Here is a 23,541-nt window from a genome sequence, read left to right as displayed (position 1 = left end):
ATATGGGGTAAACGGTTCATTTGTATCCTGAGTTCATATAAAGAACAACTGAGCATAAGCCAACGCAAGTCATTGTAACTAACAAATATCAAACAATATTACTCCAGTTCAACTCATCTCACACAACACTGAACAAAAGGATGGTATTGTTAAGATTAAATCTCCTGTTTAACCAAGATATAACTGCGACTAAGATGACAAAAACACTTTCATTGACAATCAGAAATTATATACAAACACTGTTTGAATACTCTGTTAATGTAAAAAGGGATCAGTGTAGTATATTTTTTTTTATATTAAACTAGAAAACTGTTAGGTAAAACATTCTCTAATTACAAATCTAAACTGATTCAGACAGGAATGACGATGGAATTCTTCAAATGGACTTCAGTGTGGTAAAATGTGTTTTCTGAAATTACTAGTGCTGTCATATCGATTAATCACGATTAATCACATCCAAATTAAAAGTTAGTGTTTATATAATATATGTGTGTGTACTGTGTATATTTATATGTATATAAATACACATACATGTATATTTTACTAAATAAATAATTAACTGTGCGTTACTCTTTATGGAAAGTAATGCGTTACGTTACTTTTTGTCACCTGGGCTAAGCTTGCTTATTTGTTTATTAATAACAAAAAACCCAAAAGTTATATTTCTGGCAACTGTAAAAACCCTTTCACACCAAAAGTGAAATTAATAAGCCTCAGACTGAAGGAAGTGCCTCTGAACCTCACTCCAAGTTTTTCTCAACACAGGAATAATAGAGGTGTCCGTGAATAAATTGCGAAACAAAGTAACTAGCGTTACTTATTTGCAGAAGTAACTCAAATTTCTTGTAAATTTAAAAGTAATGCGTTACTTTATTAGTAACTGGGAAAAAAAAAGTAATCTGATTACATAACTTGGGTTACTTGTAATGCATTACCCCCAACACTGGTAAACACCAACTTTTATTTTGGATATGTTTAATCGCAATTAATCGATTTGACAACACTAGTAAGTACTACTCTAACTGGTAGCCAAAAAAATATAAAAATATTACTTAAAATCTTAAAATTTAAATTAACTTAAAATAAAATATATTTTATTAATTTATATATATATATATATATATATATATATATATATATATATATATATATATATATTTTTTTTTTTTTTTTTTGTTATTATTATTATTATTTTTTTTATTTAAACCATATTTGTTTAAATTTATCAAATTTGCACGCTATGGAAAAAAAAAATCAAAGACAAAGAATGTGTAGAATTTTGAGCATTATTTGAATTGACATTTTTTTCTTGTGTCTTTAGTTTTTTTCACCCCACCCCACCTGTTTTTTGAAACTGAACCGCATGTACTAACCCCATGAAGTATTTTAAGGTACACTTCTGTACTCAAATGGTAAGGACAACCAGAAAAGCACAAGGCAAAGGTCCGAATCTTATACTGAAAGTGTTTGCAGAGGACAGTTTAGTTGATTGTCTTGTTCAGTGATCTGCACACTTTGACATTGTGATGACTGAGGGGAATGTTGGAGTTTATTAGGCATCAAGAGCCATGATGTGTACAAACAGTCCCGCTGAAGGAATGAGGTTTCCTCTCTTTGTGAGCAGAGGCACATGGCGGTACCCTGAAGACAGGAAGATAGGACTTATGTTGAGCAAATACATAATAACTGCACAACAATTTCTCACTTATTTTCACAAGCTCACCATTCTGTATGCTGGTGAAGGGCAGAGTGTACAGGCCAACCAGGTCATTATGGGAAGCAGCGTCGTAGTCCTCCACCACAAACCGCACTAAAGCCAGTTCTGGCACGTGAATAGTGAACTGGAATTTTATGTTCCACATAGGATTGAAACCTGTAACAAAAACACTTCAGTGACCTATACTTTGGTAAAAAGCATTTGTTAAATGCATAAGTGTAAATGGACTGTTGACACTTGCCATTATTGTCAATGTGATGTGTCTGTTTGCTGTTGTTGTCGTCGGGCACACCGTAGATCTCCACCCTGACCTGAGGGTCCACGATGGACTTCTGCTTGTCTTTGTTGATCTTAGGCAGCTGCTGGGCTGATATGATCTGAACAGACATATACAAGAATTGGTCGCTGTGTTTGAAGATTTTTTGAGGGTTTAGATAGATTTGCATTTGGTTTAGGGATGAATGATATATCAGTGCCATAATTCAATAACACCGTTAAATGTCTTTATCAAATCTCAAAATGAATATTTATTTTTCTTATGTTTATTATATTCAATATTATAATGTTGTGATGCCTAAATTCACTTTAAAAACAATTGGATTTCAGCTTTTACTGATTAATATTTAATTAAAAGATTTTCTTTTTAATGTACTCATTAATTTATTTCATTTATTGTATCAGCCAGAATAACACTGTTAAATATAATCATTAGCAAACCTCAAAATGAATATTTATTTTTCAGAATGCCTAAATTCACTTGTAGCATTTAAAATGAATGGATTTTAGATTTAGTGATTTTGTTTTTTTATTAAAAAAAATTAAATAATTAATGTACTAATTAATTTCTTTTTTATTTATTTTATCAGGCAGAATTTTAATATATATTCATCCCTATTTTTTTTATTATTATCTCACCATGACATGCAAGCTCTTTTTCTTCAGCCAGGGGCCTACACGGAGGTTCTTGGGGTCAAACTGTGAGGCCGGGTCCCTCTGAAACTCTGGCTTAAGTATGTAGCCACACTTGCCATTAGGTAGAAAGAGGGCCTCATTCAGATCCATCTCCTTACCAGGAGTCTGGAAGTTTAGAGCCACTATAGACAATTTGAGGGATAAAAACATATTAAGTGGAGTATGGAAGCACATGTAGATTATAAACAGACTTTCTGAACTGCATCAGACTCGTATTATGTCATATCGCGAGGGCTTTGCACCTATTTGACAGCCGGCGTTCCACAGTGGGACCGGATTGTAGTTGGATGAATCGGTTCTGGAGCCGGCTGGGTAGATTCTGCTCAGCTTATCCATGTTGTGATGAATATATGCCGTAGCTTCAAGAAATCACCAAAAAATTTGATATTAGAGGATACCTGGCAACATCACTCATATTTTAGGCCTTTCATTTTTTTGGCCATATTTGACATAGGACATATTTTTGTAGGCCAACCTGGAAGTTAGAAACACCCTGGTTTACCTGAGTTTTCTGCCAGGTTCATTGCTTTGCTCTCCTTGAAGGAGGCCATTTCATAGAAATCGTGGTTATCTCTTGAATGCTCGAAGTTGCTGAAATGGACACTTTTGCAGTAGATGACCAGGTCTGACAGCTCCTTAGCCAGCTTGAACTTTTTGGAAGTCTACAAAGTATTAAAAAATAGTTTAATTACAGTTGGGCACAACTTCACACATGCAATGACAAAGGGATGCCAAATAAGCAGAACAAATCTGATATCTGTCTCATGATTTGAATGGGGTTTTTGTGGGAATGTCTGTGACAGCTGAGTGTGCCGATTTGAACTCAACCTTATCTACCGCAGCTTTGTGTATGCAAATAAACTCCATGGCCCCAAGTGTGCTTTGTGGAAAATTTGTTTTCCAGTTTACATTTAAAAGAAAATGCAGTGGTCTGGAAAAAAAACTTCAGCCAGGATCAGAATAGACTTTTGATTTTAAACTTTTTATTAATTCGATTTAAACCATACTTTGTTGCACTAACAAATAAAATCCGCTTTTCATCCAATTTTACTCATACAGTATATGTGGTGTTTGGTGATTGTTAATTTTGTAGCACTTGACAGACAGAAATGTTATTATGAGCTGTTTTTGTTTTCACTGGTACATTAGATTACATTCATGATAATGTTTAATACAGCTTAAAGGAACACTCCACTTTTTTTGGAAATTTGGCATTTTCCAAGTCCCCAAGAGTTATCTTAGTTTAGCATAGATCATTGAATCGGATTAGACCAGGGCTGTCCAAACTCGGTCCTGGAGGGCCGGTGTCCTGCAGAGTTTAGCTCCAACCCTAATTAAACACACCTGATGCAGCTAATCAAGCTTTTACTAGGCATGCTAGAAACTTCCATGCAGGTGTGTTGAGGCAAATTGGAGCTAAACTCTGCAGGACACCGGCCCTCCAGGACCGAGTTTGGTCAGCCCTGGATTAGACCATTACCATCTCGCTCAAAAATGACCAAAGAGTTTAGATATTTTTCCTATTTAAAACTTGACTCTTCTGTAGTTAGTTTCTAGCTATGGTTTCTAGGGACAGCTAGGGACTACTTTCAGGCGCTGCGTAATATCATTGCACCTGCTGCACCCATGGTACGGCAGAAAAGTTCCTTGATTATTACGCCGGAGTGAGATTATAGTTCCTAGCCATATAGCCTAAACTAAGCTAAAAGTGCTACCGCCAGACCCAGAGATCGGCTGAATGGATTCGAAAATAGTAAAACTCAACTGTTTAACTCTTGGGGACTTGGAAAATGAGCCTATTTCCAAAAAAAGTGGCGTGTTCCTTTAAACTCATGCCAGCTGCTGTTTGGTTGTTGGTCTCTGAATGACTGTATGGCTTCTACACACCTTTTCCTTTGGTTTCTGTTCAACCTCTTTGAGTTCAGCAGCCTCATCTTCCTCTGACACACTGTCTACATCCTCTGTGGTGTTGTTGTTGAATGCTGCATCCAGTTTGTTCAAACGCTTGCCCTTAATCAAGAAACGTCCCTTCAGCTCCTACAAACATAAACAGATGACACAAATATATGTTCACTTTTTGTAGAAAATTAAATCTGATAATGCATTGAAATGTTATATACACTACTGTTCAGCACTCTTTGTGAAGTATTTTAATACATTTATACAGCGAGGATACGTAAAATTTATCAAAAGTTATAGTAAAGACTTTCCATTTCAAATAAATGCTTTCTATTCATCAAAATTAAATCCACAAAAATATTAAGCAGCATAACTGATAATAAGAAGTGTTTCCAAATGATTTCTGAAGGATCATGATGTGACACTGAAGACTGGAATAATAGCTACTAAAAATTCAGCTTCATCATCACAGGATTAAAAATTATATTTTAAAATAGAAAGTTATTTTATTCTAAACTGTTATAAATACAGCCTTGATGAGCATAAGAGACTTGTTTGATAGAGGTTTTGTGAGAGAAATTCTAGATACCTCTCACATATTACAAATGGAACTGAAAGATGATGCTTTACTATTGTTTCTCTTCTTATTGTGTTTATGTGAGGATGGGAGTTCATGGCTGAACCGCCCTCAGGCTGTAAAACTAGAATCCCCTTTGATTATCATCCTACCATAGTGTCATTCAGAGAAACTGGCAGAACTTCTCAGTACAAGACAAAGCTCAGGGCTGAAACTCAATTCAAATAGGTCATCGTAAGGAAAAGATTCAAAACCGATCCAGCAGCATGGATTCCAATGTGACATCATTCAGAAGCCCCTCCCACCTCACAACCAAAACAAGCACTTCGAATCCTGCCCGTCTGAACTTGTGCCGTCTTGTCATTTGACTTTCAGACGGCAACTCAAAAGCTTGGTGAGTGTTTTGGTGAATCATCAGGAAGCGATAAATGGTTACGATAAAAAAGTTTCTCCATGTAATCGTAGCTCTACTAATAATCACTTCCTCAGTCTTCAGCTATTTGAATTCATGCATACAGAAGTAAACAGGAAGATTGCAGGGATGATGAGGGAAGTCATCTGAGGAAAGTGGGGTGTGGTGAAAAGAGATTTTAAGAGGTCATGTGGCTGGTTTAGTTTTAGAGAGCTGTCTCTGTTATCCACCAGGTGGCGATATGTAGAATCAGCTGTCCAGTTGCACACATTTCTTTACAATAGAACAAAAATTTGGTGTAGAAACTTCACAAGCAATTACAAAGAAATGACAAATAACAATGAATTGAGCATGAATTTTGAAGTAGAAAAACGAGAGAAAAAAAAAAAAAAAGCATATATTTTTACAGTGCAGTGGTTCAGCAACATCCAAGTATGTTATTTTTAGCGGACTAACCTCAGGTCCTGGAAAAGTGTTGGGCATTTGATGCCCCAGGGGTTGAGTGAGCAAAGCGCTGCCCAGGATGGTGGTTAAGTGGCGGGCCATGATCTGCTGCTGCTCTATGGAGCAATGGTTCTCCAAAGACAGGATCACTGGATACTGTGAGGTCTAGTGTAGCAAAAAACACAAGGTTTTCATAACCCACAAAGCTGCTATTATCAGTCATCACAACATCCAATTGACCTTATGACAGATCAATGACTTACAGCCCAAAAATAACCAATCAAATTGTCTGTCAAGCTTTAAAGCTCAATGAACTGTTGGACACATACAAAACATTGCATTTTGATTAATTAATTATTAATCATTTAAGAAATGAAACGAACAAAACTCCTAATACCTAGTTTTCCAAAAGAAAAGGTCTTTTGGAAAACTAGATACTAGGAGTTTTGTTCGTTTCATTTCTCAAATCAGCCAGTAATATCAAAATGCAAGGGTTTGATCAGACTCATCATTCTTTATGATAATGGCCTTCATTCACTGTTTTGTGATATTTTCTCAGTTAAATAATGTATTGTTTTCTTGATTAAGTAATGGGAGTTTGGGATTCATTCAAGATACTTGGATAAGTGCATCTGTGGAGAATCTGTGGTTTTATTTGAAAAACTGAAGCATCCTGAATGGATTCTGGTGTGAAACATCTCTATGCTCTGTTAAGTAATAAATAATGTGACATGCAGCTAAAGCTAACTTTATTTTAAAGAAACATAATTTACTTCTTTCTGCATCTGCAATGCATTAGTTACCCATTTGTCCTGTGTGTTAATGATACACAAGCTTGTACAATAAAATTTTTGTGTGATGATAAACACTTGAAGTAATTTGCATAGATAGAAAACTCACACCTTGAAAAGTGGTGGGTATTATTACTTAACCACCTTTTTCACTCACTTTGAAAGCATATTCTTTGATAGCCTTGATGACATCTTTGAAGAGCACTTTGGATGTGAGTGTATGGCCGTGGTAAATGACCGGCTCTCCGTTTGCACCGTCCCAGCAATCCAGCTCCACACAGCGACAGCTCTTCATCAGCGCTCTAAAAGACAACAATCATTTTCTCACATTGCTTATGGATGAATGCTTAATGTGTTAATGCATAGCTGTTGAGACTTCTAGTGAAAGCAGACATGTTCGTACTTGATATAGGCTTCTATGCTGCTAGGCCCCTTCAGCTGGTCCTCCATCAGATAGGTGTTGTGGGAAGAGGAAATGAAGTAATGATTGAGCGGCTGATGCATGTCTTGGTATATAGGTTTGTGGGCCGGGTTAAAGATGGAGCCTTCTTCATGGTTCAGGTACATCAGGAAACCATCTTTGCTCATGTTCTTGTTCTGTTTGGCTGGGTAAATGTAAAAACACTCTATTACACTAAAATGTATTGTAAAAATACATGTTACTTATATTTTGTTACATGATACACCTGCTATTTTGATTGGGTAATTCAGTTTATTTCATTATTGTGTATTTATAGTTAGTTATATTCATAATAATGTTATAATGTAATAATGTTTATCTTCTATTATCCAAATTATATTATATGTGAAATGTTCCAAAACAACTGTTTGTTTTTTTATTTTACTACATTTTAGTTTATTCCTGTGATGCAAAGCTGAATTTTCAGCATCATTACTCCGGTCTTCAGTGTCACATGATCCTTCAGAAATCATTCTAATATGCTGATTTGATGCTCAAGAAATTATTTTTATTAGCGCTGTCAAACGATTAATCATGATTAATCATGTCCAAAATACAAGTTTTTGTTTGCATACTATATGTGTGTGCTGTGTTTATTTATTATGTATATATAGATACACACATATATTGTCAGGCTTGTGTTTTGTTCCCCTTGTGCTCCCTTATGCCCTTATTTGGTCTAGTAATGTTTTAGTAATTACCTAGTGTTTTAGTAATTACCTAGTGTTCTTAAGCCCTGTGTGTTCTTGTCTTATTTGTCTGGTATTGAATTGTCTACACACCCCGCTCTACCTGTGTGCGCGCCTGGCTATCTTGTCAAATAAAGACTGTGACTGTGAATCTCCCATGTCTCAGCGCTCCTTCGTCTCCTCGTTTGATTAATCGTTTGACAGTAGGATTTTTATTAATATTTAAAATGGCTGTTCTGCTTAATATTTTTGTAGAAACCATGATGCTTTGATAAATAGAAAGTTTTAAAAATAGCATAAATCACTTTTGATCAGTTTAATGCATCCTATTAATGCAGCTATTAACTATAAGAGTTACCTGATGTATTCCTCTGGTAATTTTAAGTGTGCTTACCTGTCTCATCCACCTCATATTTCTCAATAAGCTGCTTTGCATAATCCAAAGACACTGGCTCCCTCTGCTCAATTTGGAGAAAGTTCAACAGGTCGCCGGAGCTCATCTGTCCATTAGTACTAGCGTACTTCCCATAGATCACATCAACTTCCTCACGATAAGTCAGTAAATCGTAGAAGTGTTTGACCTCAGATCCCTCCAGAGTGCCTGAGTTTGATGTGTCACATTTCTGCAATATTAAATAGCAAAAAATAAAAATTAAACAATTCTTGAGGACCATCAACAGGAGATTCCAACAACTTTCTTTGAAAATTTCAGCGAGCTCAAAAGCAATTTAAACATGTTTTATTTAGTATTGTGTAGATAACTTGTAGACTCATACATAATCCTGAACGGCAGTAATTTAAACAGAAAAACAAGTTAAAATGAAAACAATAGATTTATATGATTTGCCTCTCACCATGAAAAGCATCTCAGCGTAACTGTCATCCACCTGAATATTGATCTGACGTAGGAAATGCTTCAACTCCTTCAAGGACATTTTGTTGTCTGCGTTCTTGTCTGCCTTGCGCATGCAATTATAGATCCAGCTTTTTGGCTGATGTAAGGACTGAATATTACAGTTTTGTAGCTAGATCTTATCTACTTATATAAAAAAGATTTATATCAATGCTTATTACACATTTTACACAGTACTTTTAGTGCAAAAAAGTATAAATTGGAGTAACACTATAAGGTGACAGTCACACATATTACATGTACTTATTATGAGAATAACAGTGAATTATGTATAAAAATATATTATTAACTATAAGCAACCAACTTTAAACCAAAACCTAACCTTAACCTTATATTAAATACATGTCACTTTGAAATGATGTGTAACCTAATTATGTTAAATCAATATTTTCCTTTAATTGCAACAGTGCTGACAAATGTGCTCAGAGAGCAGGCTTTGAGAAATGGACGTTCAAGGATACTGTTCGCTGTTCTGCTGTCGGTTGAGGCTGTAAATACCAGTCATGACCTTCTCCAGACCACTGACCCATCTCTTGGCCTCCTCTTTGGATGAGGCGATCAAGTCCAGGTTCTTTCGTCGACCTTTGAAGACAATGGAGAAGCAGCGGTCATCTGCCGAGGAGTCAGTGTACTTCTGCAGCCCTTCAGTCTGACGGCCATACCGCACCGAATCAATGTCCTCGAGACTGACTGTAAAAGAGGCAAGAGATTTTTTTATTATTACTCATTTTAGAGTTTTAACTCACTTAACTGACTGCATTTTGAACTTTTTGTGAATACATCTGCCTTTCACAAGAAATCTGTTGGCGGGAGAAACATCTCAACAGTGATTTACAACAAAACAGCCTGAAGTCAAAGAGACACATTATTTCTAGGCTTATTTGATACGCAGGTCTGTACATGCAGTGGCGCATTATTTAAAGAGTATATTTTGACATCTAAAATCTTCCAAACCACCAAAAGACACAGAAGTGCAAGAGGGTCCATCCTTTTTAAAGATTTTAGGGATCAGTATGTAAATATTCATTATCATTGTGTAATGTAGAAAATTGCAGATGTGCAAGACAAAATTCTTTCTGCTTTTATTATTTCCATACAGTGTATGCCATTTATGCCTTAAACAATGTACATGTTCATGTTTACCTTCCTCAGTATTGTGTAAGAATAGTGGTTGCAACGGAGGTTTGTACAGTGCATTGTGCTGCACACTTCTTGCACGCAGCAGGCTTTCAAGAAAAAAGTGAAAGAAAAAGTAATGGGGGCCTGTGCCCCAGTGCAACGCCCCTGCTTCACACACTTATTTGTACAGTATTTGTGGAAAATGTCGAAAAAGCACAGCTGGAGATAATTTGCTGTTTTAGACGTAGCACACGCTCACAAAGGCAAATATGGGGACTGTAGGAGAACTATTTGGATAACACCCAATCTCAAGTGAACTGGTGAAAGAAAGCAGTGTCAAAAGCAAGTTTAGCATCCTTCAGATTCCACTCAAACAAGCTGACAGAAAGGAAACATTGTGCCTGGCCAAATTCTGACCTCTGTTTTCTGATTTTGTCAGATAATTATTGTTACGTTGAATGTGTTATATAAAATACAGTGTCTGAAATACTATTTCAAGATGAAAACAGTGACTTTTATGTTAATAATTGCGCACTTCACCTTTAAAAATGATTGCTCATTTCAAAAATACGTCTGGTTTTGAAACCACATCCTGTGAGGTGCTTTTTCTCAGATCCTCCGAGCCGCCCTATTTGAGATATAATTGATGTCACGGAAGAACTATTGTAGGCAGTAAAGCTCAATACTTAGTGTAAAATAAAAAATAGCAGCTGTGGTGTGCTAGCAAGAGCTTTTAAACAAATATCAGGGCTCTGATTTTGCCTCATATGACCTCTGTTGTATGTTACAGTAGTGGGATGCTGACCATGTGACCTTTCATTGTGTTCTGCTGGAGGCGGGAATAATAAACTCATGACAAACACCCTAAACAGGGGCAAAATCTGTTCATTGTTGTACAGATAATAGCGTCAAACTATGAAACGGGGCATCACACAGGACTGAGGTTGATGTTTTATTCAAACTGTCTCTGTCCAACAGGGTTTAACAGATGAAAAATGGTCATTTTTCTGGACAGTTTTACTGCATCAGCACTAGTGTTTGATAAAAAACAATCTGTTATGTTTCCTCAGTTTGTTTCCCACCCTTTCAAGTCCATTTAACTTGAGATAAACTTGGCACCATCACTATAAGATAATAAAAACCTCACTTCCTGTGCATAACATGATCCCCTTCTCGCATTTAACTAGCCAATATTTTATAGATTTAAATATAGCTCCAATGGCAAGTCTCTGAATCAACCTGTAACTTTTCAATACTTAGAAAGATGCTATTTGTTTTGGAGGTACATTTTCCACCATTTATGTCATTGTTTTGAGAAAATAATAAGAGGCCAAAATGCTTCGACTACATGTGCAATCCATCTAATCATCATTCCTGGCCAATGGGAGATAAAAGCCTGTCAAAACACCCAACTAATGGGTGACAGGACCAGAGGTTTCCCCTGCTGATATTTGGTGTTTTCACTAGAATCCTTTGATTTAGTTTGGTCCTGGTTTCCTTAATCACACACATGCAAGACAAAGAGGAGGCAGCCACAGTCTGGCAGACAGCAGATAAAGAGGTCTGATCTGAGGCCTTTGGCTAGGAGGAACCAGGCCGGAAGCTAAGGGAGCAGAGGCCTCTGGACAACATGTGGGAAAAAGATTTAATATCACCACAAAATTCGTTCCCCTCCTCTCTGGTCATTTTGTCAGAGACGTTTCCTTTCCGCTCAACTCAAAGCCTTTTATGGCCTTGCAGGTGGTAAAAATGTTTGTGGAGGAAAGTGAAGGACAGGTCAAACTGTTTGTGACCCTGACTGTGAAAACCCAGCTGTCTTTACTGTCTTCTACATAAAATCATCCTTCATAAGGTAAAGAACATTCTGTGAAAATGTAACCTTGATATCTTTAACACTGACTGAGTAAGGCCATGTCAAAGATTTAAATCATTTTAAAATGAATGGTTGAAATCAAACTTTGATGCTTATCTCTTAATCAGGTTTTGACACTTTACCCTGGATTTCACAGACAGGGTTACATTTGTTTACAGCTCCAGACTAAAACAATGGGTTTACAAGAAAGCCATTTGATGTGAGGCTTGCTGATGTCAGCATGAGATCATTTATCGAAAGGAAATTGTACAAGGTAATTTGATTACAGTGTATCAAGAAACATGTTTTTATAAGATATTTGTATTAAGATATATGATAACTGCATTCACAAACACACACACACAAACATACACACACACATATTGTGTGTATGACCAAAATACAGTAAGAATAGAAATACTGTTTTCTATTTTAAAATATTTTAAATCATAATTTATATTTCTGATAGCAAAGCTAGGAATTTCTTACTAAATATGATCGTGAATACGGAAGCATTAAATGCGTATCTTATTTTAACCATGCAGCAAACCTTTTAAAATATTTTCATAAATTACTGAAAAATAAAAAAATAAACCGTTTAACTGATTGTATTAATCGGTCAAAATTCTTATTGGTCGGTTAAACGGTTAAAATGAACATCCCTACTTACCACCACAAGCACTAACAAATCAGGAAACCAGCTTGACTTAATTTGCACATGCAATTATATCACAGACAACATTTGGTAAAACCTCTAGACATCTCTGATCATTTATTTATTACATTTAACCTACATGTTACTATCTGTGTGCCACCATTTCCTCTACCAGTTACTTTTAGGCAAAACCTACGCTCTCTTTCACCCCTCCATCTTCCCTCTGTAGTGTCATCCTCTATTTCCTCACCCATCCATTTTTCATCTCTGGATGTAAATACAGCAACTGACACTTTATGGTCCACTTTAACTTCTTGTCAAGACAATATCTGTCTAGACAGGCAAGTGCATACTACTCCTTCTAACCTAAAAAGTTGCACCATGTATCATCATCTTTACTGTATTTTTGATGAGCCGTCTTTTGGGTGGCTCACCAATGTACTAGATTTCTCTAATACAAAAAATTAAGTAGGCTTGACCAAAATTTTTGTGGGGAGAAGAATTTATTGAAGATGGTAATGTATCAGTTCTTTAATAGCAATGTTAGCATGTCTTCCTTCAAACAATCTTAAAGGGATAGTTCACCCAAAAAAAAAAATTCTATCATCACTTACTCACCCTCAAGTAGTTCCAAACCTGTATGAATGTCTTTGTTCTGCTGAACACAAAGGAACATGCTCTCATTTTTCACATAATTTACATCATTACAATACCTCTCTCCCAAGTCTGACACAAACGACTCGATTAGTTCCGGGTTTGATGAAGGCCCGCTTTTTATGCCCAAACATACACACTACACACTGACTAAAATTCAAAAAGTGAAAAAGCATAATAAGACCCCTTTAAAATGTTTATTCAAATTATGAGTAGATTAAATACAGAATGCAAGCGAATAGCTCTCCCTTTAAGATCATCACTACAGCTGTCAATCAGTGGCAGCGCGATTGGCTACATTGTTCGGCGTGTACTGGACAGAGTCGAAATAGTCTTGGTTACTGGACCCGTAACCCGCCTGTGCTTGTCACTGTCCGGCCCGCACCCACACCACACCACACCTACACATAAATATTATTCCACCCGTTACATCAAATATTAGGGGTTCACCTGTGTGTACCCGCTCGCATGCAGGACTCTGGCTTCCCCCTTGTGGACAACATAATAGACAACTTTGGCCCCAGAGAGTGATTGTAAATTAAGTTTACATGAAATATGTTTGAAATTTCATTCTGCTGCTTCTGAGATTTCATTGTAATCCTTCTGATAAAGTCACTGAATTCACCATTAACTGTTCATCTGATTGTGTTGCCATCTGTGTGTGATGTTAGTGCGTAGAGAACAAGAATGTATTGGAAACACACTACCGCCTACATGACTCCGCCTGAGAGGTAAGGAAAAATACACTTAACTGAGATTATTTTTTTGTATCTCTGAAACATATGATAGTATTCTTGAAAATAATCTTTTCATGTATTACTGAATAAAATATTAGTTAATTATCAAAGAAAGAAAAAATGTATAATATAATATGGACTGCTGTGGCATTCAGATCCTTCTCACATTGCTGATTTCACCATTAACTCTTTACCTGAACAGTTTATGTTGTTGTGCATGGTATCATTGTAATCCTTGACCATCACAACATAGGGGTAGACATCTTGTTTTCCGTGTTATTATGTTTGGTTCAGGAGATATGACACAAAATACATAATTTGGTTATGGCGGAAAGTAAAATGGTCGCCATGGCAACCACAAGGTGTTTTTGTGATGGCTCCATTTCTCAAAATGTTTAGGGCCACAAACTATACAAGTGTACCAAGTTTCATGCTTTTATGAAAAAGTGAACATTATTTTCACATATTACCTGGACTATATAAGTGTGTTTAATAGTATCTATTTATGGCATCATCGTTTTGTAACCCTGAACATTCATATGTTTACTGATCAAAATAGCCAATACAAAACGAGTTGTTTTGGCAGCTAAGTTGTATTCACATATTTTACAGTGTTTTGCTTATTATATCAAAATCTATTATTTCAAGTAAAATCTGATCCTTCATGATATGACCAAATCCTCTTCTCCTCCTCTCTCTCAAACAGACACTGAATAAAGGGACAGCAGAGACACTTACAGCTGGAGTCCCTCTTGAAACTCTTGGTGGTCTGTTGCCACACAGTCTTGCAGTCTTCATTCAGCCGAAAATAGCGGGTCTTCCTCCATGACCTTGACTTCACCTTTAGTAGGTCTCCACCTTTCAGCAAAAACTGCAGGTCTGAGTCTCCCTCCAGACCTAAAGGTCAAGAAAATGTCAAGTTCATGCATCAGTGCGAATGGATTTCACAAAGGTCACAAAATGTTCAAAGTCCACAGTCAAAAAAAGTTTCTTTTTTATGAGTTCAAAATTTATGAGAACTTTGGAAGTCTAAATCTAGAAACAAAGTCAAAAATACATGGGGTCAATGCTGAGTCACGTAAAGGTCAAGGCCATGGTTTTATTCATTCTAATGCCTCTCTCCAGACAAAAGCAGAAATGAACTTGCAGAATTTACACAGCTTTGCTCAAGGTCAAAACCTGCTAGGTGAGCTTTAAGTATGGTAAAGGTTACTGTAAATGCACCAAGATTTTCTTTGATACTCTTTCGTGCTGTATATCTACACAGTATAAAGTCCAAATCGAGTTTTTACTTTCATGAAAATAAATTGCTTAACCATTCCAACTGTTGGTAAATTCCTAGAATCGCTCCCTTTCAGTAACTAGTTTCTAGTTTTTAAGTTTGAACAATATAAACACTATACAGTATATCATTATTATATTCAGTTTATAAAGTATTGTATTGATTTTTTATTCTTTATTAAAGTATCATAAATACTTCTCATAGTCTGAAAGATAACACTGACACGTATTGACCACATACATCCACCCACACAGCATTTTTCCATATTGCAATCATATTATGGTTATTTTTTCTTGCTGAAACCACAAACCCACAATGCTGATAGTAAAGATTAGCAATAAAATTATTTACATCACTCACAGAGATTCTTGTGTGAATATATAGAGATTGTATGATTAAAAATATATTTAAATATATATACAAAAAGATATCCATAAGCAGAACATTATACTTGTTTTTTGAGTTATGGCTTTGAAATAGTCATACAAACACACACAAATATCCAAAGAAGATATACAATGAATCCTGAAAAAAAAGTGTCAGTTTCAACAAAAATATGAAGCAGCGGAACTGTTTCTTGAGCAAATCAGCATATATATATGAATAATACACCCAGTTCGCTTAATATACTGAGTTCACTTTCCAAATAGCCATATGCTCTGTATTATAAATTTTAGGATGAATTTTCAAACAATTACGCTAGGATTATTGCATCTATAAAGCAAGCCAAAGATAACCACAATATTACTGCAATATGGAAAAATGTGTATGTGCATGGGTGGTGTTTGTAGTCAACTCATGTCAATGTTGCAATAAAAGATCAGTCTTTCCATAAATTGCTTTCACTTCCTTTTCAGGAGAGGCTAAATTTGGAACGATAAAATATTGCAGTTTACGCCTGAAACATCCTGATGAGAAGCAAAGCCGTTGACCCCCAGCTATCATAGTGCTGATATCAGAGTGATAACCTGGTTGAACTCTGTCGTGATGGGCTTAATTGGCCCAGCAGTTGAATTATGAATATCTCCAGCTTCTCTGACCCAAGGGTGTGGGCACAACCACAACATTGCAGGCATTTTTTCACGAGCTGTTGCCACAGACGCTGTTTATGAGGCTCTGGCTGCACTCGAGCAGAAGGCGGAGAAATGGTGAAAAAGTTTAGCTGATTTCAGAAAGGCCTTTGAAATGGGGCTGAAAACACTTTCTGTGCTGGAGTGGTTGCTTATGTTTACTCTGAAAACTCTGTGCTAAGGTTTTATTTTGATGACTGATACTAGTGTTATAGCATTTTTGAAAAGGGTGAGGTATTTAACATTTAGGAAAATGTGTATCAGACTTTTTATCTCATTCAAATCATGCTACAGAGGTATTCAGAATGCAAATGTAGATGTCGGCAAGTTCAAATACTCTTCTGACTTCTAGTTCTAATTGCTGTGAACTTCAAAGAAATTATAGAAACAAGGCCTGTGCCATTGCTGGAATAAAAGCCAGCGAGAGAGATCACTAATACCTGGATAAAGCTATTCGAAAGCATTCCCATTCACCTCAGCAGCAATTTAAAGGCAGCAAACAGGGGAAAAAAATTAATTAAAATTTTTAAAGGCTGTCCAAAATATACCAGGGCATTAGTAAATTATTAAGTATATTATAGTGAAATATTTAAAGAGATGGTTCACCCAAAAATTTAAATTCTGTCATTAATTACTATCATCACTTTAAAACCTTTGTTCATCTTCGGAACACAAATTAAGATTTATTTTAATGAAATCTGAGAGCTTTCCGACACTCCATAGACAACAATGGAACTGCCACATTCAAGGCCCAGAAAGGTAGAAAGGACACTGTTAAAATACCTTAAAATACCTGAGAGCTTTCCGACACTCCATAGACAACAATGGAACTGCCACATTCAAGGCCCAGAAAGGTAGAAAGGACACTGTTAAAATACCTGAACCTGTTCAATCGCAGGTTCAGAAAGCTCTCAGATTTCATCAAAAATATCTTAATTTGTGTTCTGAAGATGAACAAAGCTCTTAAGTTGATGATACACAGGGCACCTTTTTGACCCTTGGTAAAACACAAAGTTGACTTTCACAGACTGTACTATCATGCACAGATTATTGGTAAACTGTATCAATTCATTATGGCAACAAATTCAGAATTTTCTGGTTATACATGTATTTAAAATCAGGACGCCAAGAAATTTGTGAGTCATGTCAAAGACAGCTGATTAAGATGTTATGCAACTCAGCATGTGTAACTAAAAAAAGAGCCTTTTTCTTATCTTTCTAGCTTGAATTGAAACCTGCATGAAATTGAATTTGTCCATTGAACACAAAAAGGTTATTTTAAGCATAATGTGCTCACTGCCCTTTCCTGTACAATAAAAGTGAATGGTGACCACAGCTGTCAAGAGAGATTTTCAAAGCAAGCAAATACAAACTTTTTGGTCTGATCCTCAGACAAAGCTAACATATGACTTTAAAAGACTTGCAATATAGCGCAAAAGTTGTACCGAAGCTTTTATGGTGCTTTTTTTTGTGTGTGTAATTTTGGAGTTTTACAGCCCCCATCCACTTTGTGCCCCAATTTAGCCATCATCATTTTGCCATTTTAGCTTCCAATAACTAGACATCACTGCATAATAGTATTACATGTGTACATTAAATATTTTTTAGTCTTACAGTGACTAGTCAGATTCAAATGTTTATATGGCATTATCAACAGAATGCTTAAAATCTGCGCAACATGTAATTTATTTTCTGGATCAACCTCAATTTAATTAAAATTAGCATGAAAGCACTTTATTTTGATTATTAAAGTGCATGTAAACATAGCAACTGAAGCATTTAAATCCATTCAGTTTCAGGACACTGTAACAAAGTGGGAAAATAAATGACAATGATAATGCTATTCATTGTGTTTTGATGCTGCTGTTGTAAAATTTTTCCATTTAACTGGAATTTCCATTTAAGAAGCCCTGAGTGCCACTATTTTCTTACATTTACATTACATTTACATTTAGTCATTTAGCAGACGTTTTTATCCAAAGCTATTCTTCAGGAAAGATAGAAATGTTAATGAGAAGTCTTAATTTAACCTTGATTTTCCATCAGTGGAACGTAGCCAGAGATTAAACTGTGATAAATCAACCGTTAATTCTTTCCCTGGAAATGTTTTGTAATCCTACCTTCCGTTTTTCAGTAAAACATGAACAAAACAGATCTTCTCTGCTGTATTTGGCTGGAATGTCATTTAACACACAGCAAAACATCAAAAAAATCCCCTTCCTCATCCCAAATATTAAAAAAGTGTATCATACACTTTTATGAAATAAACAGTCATGGATGTTTGTGACATGCAAATAAACATCCTTTTCATCGTGGTATTTTGTGAATGATCTTAATGTTTAAATCATTTTAATCCTTCATATTTAGAGTGCAGATTCTTGATCTGACTTGTGCAGGAAGATGTAGCAGAGATTGGTTGACACATTTACAGTATTTATCAAATAATCAGCGTGCACGTTTCATAAACCAAACTTTGTGCTATTTCAAATTCAGCACGAGCGGTTAATGTTATTTTATAAAACCTTGCAGTGTCACTTAAATGTTTACATTGTTTACAACATTTACATTGAGTACGAGCTCTTCTCTTACTTTTTGCAGTTGAAATGAGACCCCATTTTTATGGGTTTACAGTAATAGTAATAAAACTATAACTGCGGTTTTGGTGGAAACTTCACTTTCTGGGACTAAACAACTTTCATGCAGTTTAGTCCACGGAGGGCTATTTAATGCACGACCGCCCGACACAAATGCAACACCCACCTATGCGTTTCCCATTCTCTTGTGCCACGATCTTACACTGCTCTTGGTAAACTAACTCCTGGGATTTCGTCCTTTTGCGAAGCTTCCGCACACAAGACATGGCCGAAATTCCTCCACGAGATCGACTGTAATCGGTTTAACGTTAGTTTGTCTAGAAAAATAACACGAGGCGAGAAAACCATGACGTTTGCGGGTCTCTTTCTATGGGCGGGTTCTAATCATCGTATTGTGTTTTTATGATCCACTTGCTCTGTGTATCTCAGGTTTTCGCATCTATACGTCGTTATGGCATGCTCTGTGGTATTTAGATGTAATAACAACATGTGTAACGTAATATTTTTGTCTGTTGGTAGCGTTTTCTCGGCCTGCTTAAACACAAACCCATTTTACGTCCTCCTGATAGAGGTTTCCGTGTAACCTATACATTTTACCTGTTGTCTACAAACGTGGCTTCTCCTTTTAGGCATTTCGCATAATCTTTGAACAAATCCTTTAACCCCTTATCTGTCATCCCCATTTTTGAAAATGTGCACTATGCAAACTTAAATTATTTTAATTCATGAACGCTTGAATACAGACCTAAGGTTGGTCTCTTTTTAAAAAAGACAATTAGCAGATTATTACAGAGGTGAAATCATTTAATACAATTAAAGTATTAAAACGTTATAGAAGTTTATATTTACTGTAAAACAAATGTATTATATTGTTTTTATTGTATTTTATATAAAATAAATATTTAAAAAAATAGTTTAAAAAAAATCTAAAATTGCTATAAAATTAAATCCACATGTGTACATAAGTTGTGTTCCAAATTTGAAGTTTATATAAAAAAAATTGAGGTTCATATGCAATTTTGTTTAGGCGTTATACCAAAAACAGCCACCGGGTGCCATTCAAACACCATTGAATTTTTTGTTGATGCATTTCTGTCACAAATCTATAAATTTCTCTCTCAATATTACATCTATAACAAAATAAATATGGAAATATGGAATCTTGAGACTCAGACCTTTCCAACGATATGTATTTTGTCAAGATTATAAAAAGTTTTGATTCTAAAAGACCATAATACATTTTGTAATAGGACACCCCCACTAAGGGGAGGAGACCGCTAAAATATTTTGAAGTACCATTTCTATGGTAAGGCAATGTCTAATTTCAAAATGGTTTTCACAGGATGAGATTTTAAGCTTTCAAATGGTATATAACATGATGATTGCTAAAACATGTGATAGGGAAAAAGGCAAGGAAATAAATACTTTTTGTGACAACGGTCAGAACTCCTGTTATGATGTAGATTTATCACAGACTTACTTTTACTTTACTTTACTTGTAGTCATTTAGCAGACGCTTTTATCCAAAGCGACTTACAAATAAGAAAAAGTAACTAAAACTAAAAGTTAACACTCTGTAAATACTCTATACACACTCATTTAAGAAAATACAGAAATTAAATCAAATTGACAAATGCATACAACAACAACATTTCAATAGTAAACATAGAAAGGAAAAACATAAATAAATTAAATAAAAAGAGATACTAATATCCTTTGCCGGTGTCCTGGACTCGATGGCCGTTACACTCTTTACTTTTTACGTTTAGTCATTTAGCAGACTCTTGGTGCACTCTTGTCATAAATTAATCTATTACTGTTCCTACATAATTTGTAACTACAAAAAATGGTAAAATATCTATTTAGGAGACTTAGACCTTTCCAATGATATATAGTTTGCCATGATTACATTATTAGGCGTCCCGTATACGGGACAGTGACCGTTTAAATGGAAGAGTCGGTCTGGTTTGACTCCTATTTAATTTGCTGAGGTTTCTCTCGTTTAAAGCGCAGGATTGCTGACCAAAATGCGAACCAATAGCATTCCAGGCGGGTTGCGATGGAGCATTTAATTGGCTGGACCTGCTGAACGAACCGCCCCTTCACTGAACTCGTAGCGGTATTAATGAGACAAACTAAATAAACGGGATATCTGCTGACCAGCTGAAGATGCGACATGTTTTTCAGTTCAGCTTGTGAGTTAAACTCTTTAACAAAGAGTGAACATTGATAAACAGTTATTCGTTTTTAGTTATTCCTGTATTCTTAAACTTTATTAAATTCATAAACATAAATTTATATTTAGCGAATCTAAATGAATATTTGAGTGAACTACAAAAAATTTAAAATTGATATTGATTTGAAATGCTCTTTCTGTGAATGCTCCACTGAAAAATTTTTCATTTGTTTTGGTCCTGCCAACACGCCCAGTATTTTTGGAATGATGTGGAGGTTTTCATTGCTGATAACATTTTAAAAACATTTTCTTTATCTTATAAACATGTAATTATGGGTTATTATATCAAGGTTCGCTCTTTAAAGGATGTTGGTTTTATTATAAATTTTATTTTATTTTTATGTAAATTTCACATTCATAAGTGCAAGTTTACAAAAAGCAGACCTCTTTTTATGGTGCTTGAAAAGGAGATTGAAATGTATGTAGATGTGATATCAAAATCTAAAAATAGTAAAGCAATTAAAACGATTAATATATGCTCCTCCTTTAACATTTTCACATAATATAAAAAATAAAATGAATGGTGCTGTCCAGCAAAGTATACTGTCTGTATTGTATTGTAATATTCTATGGAATTGTTAATATATGTATAATGGATATCTGTCTGTAAACTGATGCTTATGTACCCTCTCGTTCTCTTTTTTTTTCTTTCTTTTCTCTTTCTCCCTTGTTCCTACTTGTTGAGGCATGTGAATTGTTTTTTGTGAAAAAATTTTTTTTGTTATATATTGAGATATGGCACTGTACATGCTACCTGTTGATAATAAAGCATATATTTAAAAAAATAAATAAAATATTTGAGTGAACCGAGTCACTTTGATGAATCACTAGCTCAAAAGTAATTTGGCATTGGGCGTCTTCTTCTAGTCGAATCATCGCGTGACATTAGTTAACGTCGTCTTAGGGAACGTGTGTGTTGGTGCAAGAGAAGGTGCACGAACAGAACATGTTATATATCCATAAGCTACATTAGCTCAGTGTAGCCTGTTTGTTTGTAAGCTGCAATGCTCATAAATTACACGGTTTTATTTGTGAACTCATGCATCTGTATATTAAAGATCCTTTAAGTCAGCAAACTCCTGAAGTGATGGAAAATGTTCTGAGGTCACTAAATACGAGGCACCTCTACATTTAATAGCAGTTTTGAGTGTGCAACAATAAACAAGATGGTCATTACACGTCGCGTGACTTAAAAGAACCTCGCGAAATAAAAAAAACAAGGTAAAATATCTTACAAATTGTGTTTCAGAGCAAATAGCTTTGTATAAATGGTCACATTATGGTGTTCACAGGCATTATGAATAGCCTGTTGACTCTTTAAATCAAATGTATTCACTTCTCGCGCGGAATAATCATGACATCACTGTAAAACTTACCGAATCTGCTGGTATTTCCATTGGCTTCCATAATTCTGTTGTTTTATTTAGCGTTTGCTTTCAGTTGTTGTATATTTCAGTTGGAAAAATACCTTTAGCGTCCCAAAGCCGCCCAGATACTGACTGGGATGAGTACAGCTCGTGTCCTAAACCATCCACTGACAGGAAAGTTCAATGCACTGTTGTGTGGAACCCGCCTATTACTATAGTGCAGTATCGAGAATTCACCAACACCCACAGCACCGGTCTTTCAAGTCTCTCTCAATGATGACCTGAAAAGTTTCATTTGTTTCCACCCATTATGAACGACTAAAGTGTAGCCTAATTCAGAAACGTGTCTGCTTTCTTGAACATGAACATGAACAAAACCTAAGTGCTGCATTCTTAATCTGACCCTCCACCTGTTTCATAAGCACAACATCATCTTATCATTTAGGAGTAAGGACATAAAAGTCAGTAGTTTTTGATTTACATTGTATTTTCAGATTGAACCATGTTAAGAAAAAAAAAGTCTTCATTTCAATGCAAGTGATTAAATGTTAAAACATCTGTGAGGGTCTGTGAGACTTCATGCTATTTCCTTGTTTTGTTTTTATGTTCCACTTCTGGATGGATTCATCTGAATATGGGACTTTGCATAATTAAGGTTGTATTAAAAGTTACATATCAGTGATTTATTGACTGTGTTGCATCCGGGGCCAGATGGGACAAAATCAGAACACTTCCAAATTCAATCTGTCTTCACAATAACCAAAGTCTAATTTTGTCGTAGAAGTAGGGTGTGAAGCAAAGTCCAATAGCATAAAGCTCAGAGGCTCTTTGCTTTGTGATGATGGGGATTTTGAAAATATCCTGCCTGGCAAGTTTTAGCACACCCTTTAAAACTGCCTAGCCATTTATAATCTTCAGGTATGTAGAAGTGTGCATGTTATTTTTGGATTGGGTAACATGTTACGTCATTAATTTTTGGTTATGTTGCATGTGTACCATCACAGTAACTTGCCACCACTACCACCACTTAGCTTTACCATTAGGTTCCCCCCTCTCTCTCTCTCTCTCTCTCTATATATAGTTAAATTATTATAATTTTAA

General features: G+C 35.6%; 1 protein-coding gene across 2 annotated transcripts; it reads right to left on the bottom strand.

Annotated features, from left to right (window-relative positions):
• Positions 1 to 1,203: 1,203 nt before the first annotated feature.
• LOC306863599 (1-phosphatidylinositol 4,5-bisphosphate phosphodiesterase delta-1-like) lies at positions 1,204 to 22,637 on the bottom strand. Of its 2 annotated transcripts, none has more exons than XM_079407029.1 (15): positions 22,450 to 22,637; positions 14,630 to 14,788; positions 9,336 to 9,564; positions 8,816 to 8,945; positions 8,356 to 8,584; positions 7,216 to 7,417; positions 6,970 to 7,114; positions 6,034 to 6,186; positions 4,577 to 4,726; positions 3,192 to 3,351; positions 2,932 to 3,048; positions 2,633 to 2,811; positions 1,959 to 2,094; positions 1,724 to 1,873; positions 1,204 to 1,641 (listed from the first exon to the last, which is right to left on the bottom strand). In XM_079407029.1, the coding sequence occupies exons 1-15, from the start codon at positions 22,478 to 22,480 to the stop codon at positions 1,553 to 1,555; spliced, it is 2,259 nt and encodes a 752-aa protein (XP_079263155.1). In that variant the 5' UTR covers positions 22,481 to 22,637; the 3' UTR covers positions 1,204 to 1,552. The 2 variants fall into 2 exon arrangements, with proteins under 2 accessions (XP_079263155.1, XP_079263154.1); XM_079407028.1 differs by lacking the exon at positions 22,450 to 22,637 and adding an exon at positions 19,004 to 19,216.
• Positions 22,638 to 23,541: the final 904 nt, after the last annotated feature.

The sequence above is a fragment of the Barbus barbus genome, assembly GCF_936440315.1.
Source record: "Barbus barbus genome assembly, chromosome: 44".
NCBI classification, from domain to species: Eukaryota; Metazoa; Chordata; class Actinopteri; order Cypriniformes; family Cyprinidae; genus Barbus; species Barbus barbus.
This window is presented reverse-complemented; position numbering and strand designations above follow the sequence as displayed.

Excerpts from the sequence above, each read along its gene's own strand:
- LOC306863599 (XM_079407028.1), bottom strand. The coding sequence starts at position 19,103 with ATGTCTTGTGTGCGGAAGCTTCGCAAAAGGACGAAATCCCAGGAGTTA. Across the intron at positions 4,727-6,033 it reads ACACTTTTCCAGGACCTGAG|GAGCTGAAGGGACGTTTCTT; the intron begins GTTAGTCCGCTA and ends TTATGTTTGTAG. Across the intron at positions 3,049-3,191 it reads GAACCTGGCAGAAAACTCAG|CTACGGCATATATTCATCAC; the intron begins GTAAACCAGGGT and ends GATTTCTTGAAG.